This window comes from Myotis davidii, unplaced genomic scaffold, assembly GCF_000327345.1.
Source record: "Myotis davidii unplaced genomic scaffold, ASM32734v1 scaffold238, whole genome shotgun sequence".
NCBI classification, from domain to species: Eukaryota; Metazoa; Chordata; class Mammalia; order Chiroptera; family Vespertilionidae; genus Myotis; species Myotis davidii.
Genome location: NW_006293779.1, coordinates 7,355,147 through 7,360,733, shown reverse-complemented (window position 1 = coordinate 7,360,733; position 5,587 = coordinate 7,355,147). Strand labels below are relative to the sequence as shown.

Below are 5,587 nucleotides of genomic sequence, written 5' to 3'. Positions count from 1 at the left end.
TGTATACACATAGTCAAAAGTAAGAATTATACAATCTGAAAGAAAAATAAAGTCTCAAATTCAACCAGCTGCTTTTCACTGTGATTAAAAGGAAAGTAGACATTTAAATGGAGGAGGAATAGTACACTAATCTTGGAAGGTAGAAGATTTCATAGTAGACAGCAGAAACATGGGCCGTGTAACGCCAGAACATTCTATACACTGGAAGCAACAAGCCCTTCAAATTCTGGTATGAAATCTCCCTCCGTAGTGAAATTCCATGTACTGTTCAAAGTATACTGACAACTGCATGACGATCAAAGGGAAAACACTATAAAATAAGTAAACCATACTACCCAATCGTCTACTGCAGCATAGTCTTTCAACTGGAAAAATAGATTTAGAAGTAATCCATTTGCTTCTATACAACAAATTTTAGACAATTTTCAACTTAAATTAAAACCACACTTTCTTAATACAAAATCCTTTAGCTAAAATATACTGAAGGCTGCCAAAATATACTGAGGGCTACTAAAACCTAAAAGAAACAACAGAAGTTTTTGGGGCCCTAGCTGCAAAATACATGAATTTAGCTAGAAAGTGCTAGTGTATTTGCAGCCAACAGGAATCATGATTAAGCTACAGAAAGACATGTTTTTCTTGTCATCTTTATTCAAGTATTTCACAGCAGTTATATTACAAATTACAGTAAATGTTCAAAATTCCAGAATTCAAAAATTAAATAATTTACTTCAAACTAATGTAAAATGAAGTCAAATGCAAAACATCAATTTAGCACAATTCTAAATAAACTACAAACCCAAAATAGACCCTCATGATGAAGTCTACTTAAATCTACGAAGTAGACACACATGACTGAAACCAAAGATGACTCCCAAAGTCTAAACAACCGAATGTACAAAATACAAAAGATGCAGGTACAAGCCCGAATTCAAGCGTACAATGTGATTACAAATGATAATTATAACAACAATGGCATTCAGCTACGGGACCTGACACTGACGATACTGAATAGCACCATAGCTGAACCAACTTAATCAAAAAGTGGGAGGATATTATGACCCCACTCCCTAAAAACAAAATCCAGTAAACCTACAAATACATTGGCATATGAGAAAAATCAAGTCATGAGAGGACGTAAAGCAAAACAAAACAAATTAATCACAGGTGAGATTCAAGCTCAAAAACACAATTAATTCCACAGCCATCAGTTTCAATCCTAATGCAGTTCCATCTCTTCAAACAGCTCCCACGGTCCCCACAGCTGAGCATTAGCTATTGTTGGGCTGTGCTGCAACACACATTTTACTGATCTGAGAGCAAGGTTTTACATAAGAGCTCATCATTTATAATGCTCACAATAGGAAATAAGAACAGAGGTCAATTAGTACATATTTTTGCCAATGCAAAAATTAAGAATTTACAGAAGGTAAACAAAATCGAGTCCACTTGGATGATTTCACAAGCTGCTTTAATCTATAGAACCACCAGATATCTGTAAAATAAGCGAAACTGATATAGCGTGTTTCTTTTGGAGAAGAAGGGAGCTGAAGCTCATTTTTCTCCCCTTGGCATTTGATTGGCTTTCTCTTTAAGACCTAAACTGTTCAAAGTGGCAGTTCCTATCATACTGAGGTTGCCTCCTATTTCTCCATCTATATTAAGGTTAAGGTTTTAAAAAATTTGATCTTTTGGAAGCATTTTAATGCTGAACATAAATAAATTTCCTTGTCAAACTCACTGATGGCTAAAATCTTAATAAACTTGTACAAATTTAGTAACTTACTAACAACATGTGCGTTTTTACTTTTCCTTTCACAAGTGCTGCTGTTACTTGAACAGAATGTTTCTGAATTAGAGTAACTGGAATAAATATTTAAAAAAAAATAGTGCAGCAAGAACCTGAGACTTGCAAAAAACCCTTTTACCAGAAACTTGCTACAAAAAATCTGCTACATCTTATTTCTTCATCAAATCTTTAAATTCTGTAACAATTTCCATCAAAATACAAAATGCTAATGTATTAGACAGCAAAATAGTCTGAACTGGCATGATGGTAATAAATACTAAAGAAAGCATGTTAATCCTCCCATTAATCAAATTAGAGGTTTCAAATAACCTCCCCTTTAAAATGGTTCATCGTTAATCGCACTTGCCCACCTTAAAAATACAGTGTGTCTACATGGGTAGCATCTTGAATTATATGACTAACTGAATATTATGAAAATTTTAGACTAGGTATATAGAAAACAAGTGGCATTTTTCAAAAACGAAGCGAGAACTAGAAGGCATAAAATGTTGCTGTTAATGCAAAGAAGCACTGGGGATTACTGCAGCAGCCTACGGCCACGCGGGCTTGCTGTGCTGGCACCCAGCACACGGCACAGCCAGAGACGGGAGACAAGTACCTTAGCTTCAGCATGTAAACGGTGGCTAAGTGATTACAGGACTCTGTAAACACTGTTGGTAACTAAAATACAAAAAGCTGAGGTAGCTCAGTATCTCTGCAGTAGTCCAAGACCATTCGCTCTAATTAACTCAAACTACATGTGTTGCATATATTGGAAAGACACACCTGCAGCTAACAGCTACAATGAATGAAGCTATCAAGCCAACTTGTCAAAATTTTCTACTTTTTGTTTAAAAATCATCTGATAAAAAAATGTCACTGCACTCCCTTTTGCCTCTTTGCACCTGCCTAGACGGTGTCTCCCAAATTTGTAGAAAGTTTTGTAAAACTAGTGACCCATAATTAATTTTAGGTAAGTACAACTCACAGAAATCATTCAACAAGATCCAAAATGGGTTCCAATCAAAATGAGTAGTGGTGAAAGGTTAAGCTGATAGTAAGGGATTTAAACATTTAATACTGTTATTCCAAGAACCACACCAGAGCTCACTTGCAACTATGCATATAGAAAATGAATTTAATGGAGCTTCTGACAAATTCCTCTCTTTTCTGTCCATTTGGCAAGCCCTGGCTTTAAAAACAAAACAGTACCAATTTACTGTACATGAAAATCATTCTCTGGGAGCTCAAACATGAGTAACTAGTAAATTGCCACCGACAGAAGAAAGAATGTCTGCTATTTATTTCTGGTCATCATTGTCGGTAATACCGAAAAGTGTGTGTGTTTTTTGGTGGACTGTGGATTTTTTTTTGTCTTTGTTTTTTTATGTGTTTTTAAAACAGAAACAGATCATTCAGGAAAACTTACCTTTTTAATATATTATGTGGCATACCGAGTATCTTGACTGAGTTTTGAAAACAACATAGGCATTTTATACCAAAGCACTGGTTGCCTCTTAATGACACAGAGTATCAAACATTTTTAAGGTTGTGAAAACATTCTAATTCATTTTCTACAAACAAGCCCATCCTTTTGTTTAGCCTTATCTTCCTCAAATGAATAAAAAGGCACATTAAAGGCAGTTCTAAAGAGCCGAATCTAATTTCATCCAGTTTCTTCAGTTTCCCATCAGAATATACCATAGCCAACTCTTAAACAGGTTTCAGTCCATTACCCAGAGGAAAAAATAGAAACAAATATGATAAAAGGGGTAGAAAAGAGAAAAAATAGAACAGGTTGCCCACTGTTTAAACAATTCAACAGTTAAAACTGCCCCTGGATCCAGTTTCCCGTTTCTGGCCTGCTCCCTACGAGAGAAGTCTCCGAAAGAGTGCGTGAACAGAGGAGCAGAAGTGAGAGCAGTTTCTGTAGCACCAAAGTCTCCAATCTGTGGGTTGTATTTTTTACTTGTGGAAAATACAACATGTTTCTGAAGTTCTGTTTGGTTCTTGTAGGCTGGTTGGTTTCAGGTACCTGAGACAATAGCACCAAATTCAACAGAGAGAAAGAATGAGAGAGAGAGAGCACTTTACACCTAGGCTCTGCCCGTGATTGGTGCAATTTGAAATCGAATGGCTCAGAAGACTGCTCTCTCAGGAGCAGATTGGAGAGGATAAACCACTCATCTTGGAAAGTTCATAGGAATGTCTCAAATGTATGAACTGTTCTTTCCATCTCCTATAAGAGAAAAAAAAAAGTACATGACATCTATTAAAGGAAAGAAACGTTATTATGGAAAAATTAACTTTTTAAAGAAAGAATTTTAGATACAAGTTAAGCTTTAAGGATTTTTCTGATTACAATACCAAAGCTACTCTGTAAGACTATCTGCCCCAGACACTTCCAAATGCCTCCCATTTTATATGTAGGCTGATGAGAAGGACACTCGTTAACATTCCATGAGTACTTATTACAGATATTGTACTAAGAAGTTTGTACGCACAGATAATTTGTCAACTAATAAGTTGCAGTCAGGATATGAATGCGGGTAGCTTCACTCCAGAGCCTGAGCCTTTTCTTATTCATTACATTCAACTAACTCCCAAAGCAAAATAAATGCGTTAAGTACAGTAAAACTTGTACCCAAAGTAGAATACACCCTGATCCCACTGCTATTCACTCAACCAGAGCTAAGGGGGGGGGGGGGGGGGGGAGCCAGCAGTCACTGCCATCACCACCGCCAAGAATGCCACTGACTGGTGACTGTGCCATAGGTCCCTCCTCTCTCTGACGAAGGCCCCTGGATAACAGGGCTCTGAGTGCCACACGGAAATATGTTTCACTGCTGAAGAACATCCAATCCTTTCAAGCTAATCAAATTTCAATGTGAACAAAGAAGTTCTGGAATAAGGAAAAAAGGCGAAGAACTCTACACCACACATTTCATTCTGATGGGCAATTATCAAATATATCTAATACATTTGTTTTTCCACCTCAGAAGATATTATAGTCTGAATTCTGTAGAACTAATAGGCTAAACTAAGAGATTATAGTCTGATCAAAAAGTTCTTCTGTATGAACAACCAAAATCACTCCTGCTAAATGTTTCATCATGTATACCTGGGTAGGAAAAAAGCCAGGCTATAAAACAGAATATACACTATGCTCCTAATTTAAAAATCTGTATGCACATGCTTCCATATGCCGTGTACATGTAGACATTTTTTTTAAAGGACAGAAATTCCAAAAGATTATCACTGACTAAATTTCTTCTAGGTGGGAGAATATGGGTGATGTTTTTATATTCTCATTTGTGCTTTCCTAATATTTCTATACTAGAGGCCTGGTACATGGATTCATGCACACTGAAAGGAAACTAATTAGAAGGTGGCGGATGGGGCGAGATGGGTCGGACATGCCCTGGAGCCAACCTCCTGTGGTCCCTTCCCAGTTGGCTGCACCTGGGTCCGCAGCTCAAAGGGCATCTGTGGAGTGAGCGGGGTCCCTCTGGCAGGTGGGGTCCCTAGGCCCGGCCTGCGGGGATCAGGCCAATACCGGCAGTCTGACATCCCCCGAGGGGTCTTGGAGTGTAAGAGGACACTGCAAAGTTGCTGTCTCTCGGCAGCTCCTGCATTGAGCATCTGCCCCCTGGTGGTCAGTGCACATCATACCTACCAACCGGTCAGTCAGTCATTTAGCCATATATATATATATATATATATATACACACACTAGAGGCCCGGTGCTGTAACTTATTTTTTTGCCATTTACTATTTGAAAGATGTAAGTACTAACCT

The 5,587-nt window shown here is 37.7% G+C and overlaps 1 protein-coding gene across 5 annotated transcripts in view; it reads right to left on the bottom strand.

The window, feature by feature from the left end:
- Positions 1-631: 631 nt before the first annotated feature.
- Positions 632-5,587, bottom strand: part of ATAD2B (ATPase family, AAA domain containing 2B) — a 103,165-nt gene continuing 98,209 nt past the window's right edge. For all 5 annotated transcript variants that reach the window (XM_006767538.2, XM_015566395.1, XM_015566393.1 and 2 more), the window contains one exon: positions 632-4,028. In XM_006767538.2, coding sequence (XP_006767601.1) covers positions 3,987-4,028 — 42 coding nt within the window. In that variant the 3' untranslated portion in view covers positions 632-3,986. The remainder of the gene's footprint in view (positions 4,029-5,587) is intronic.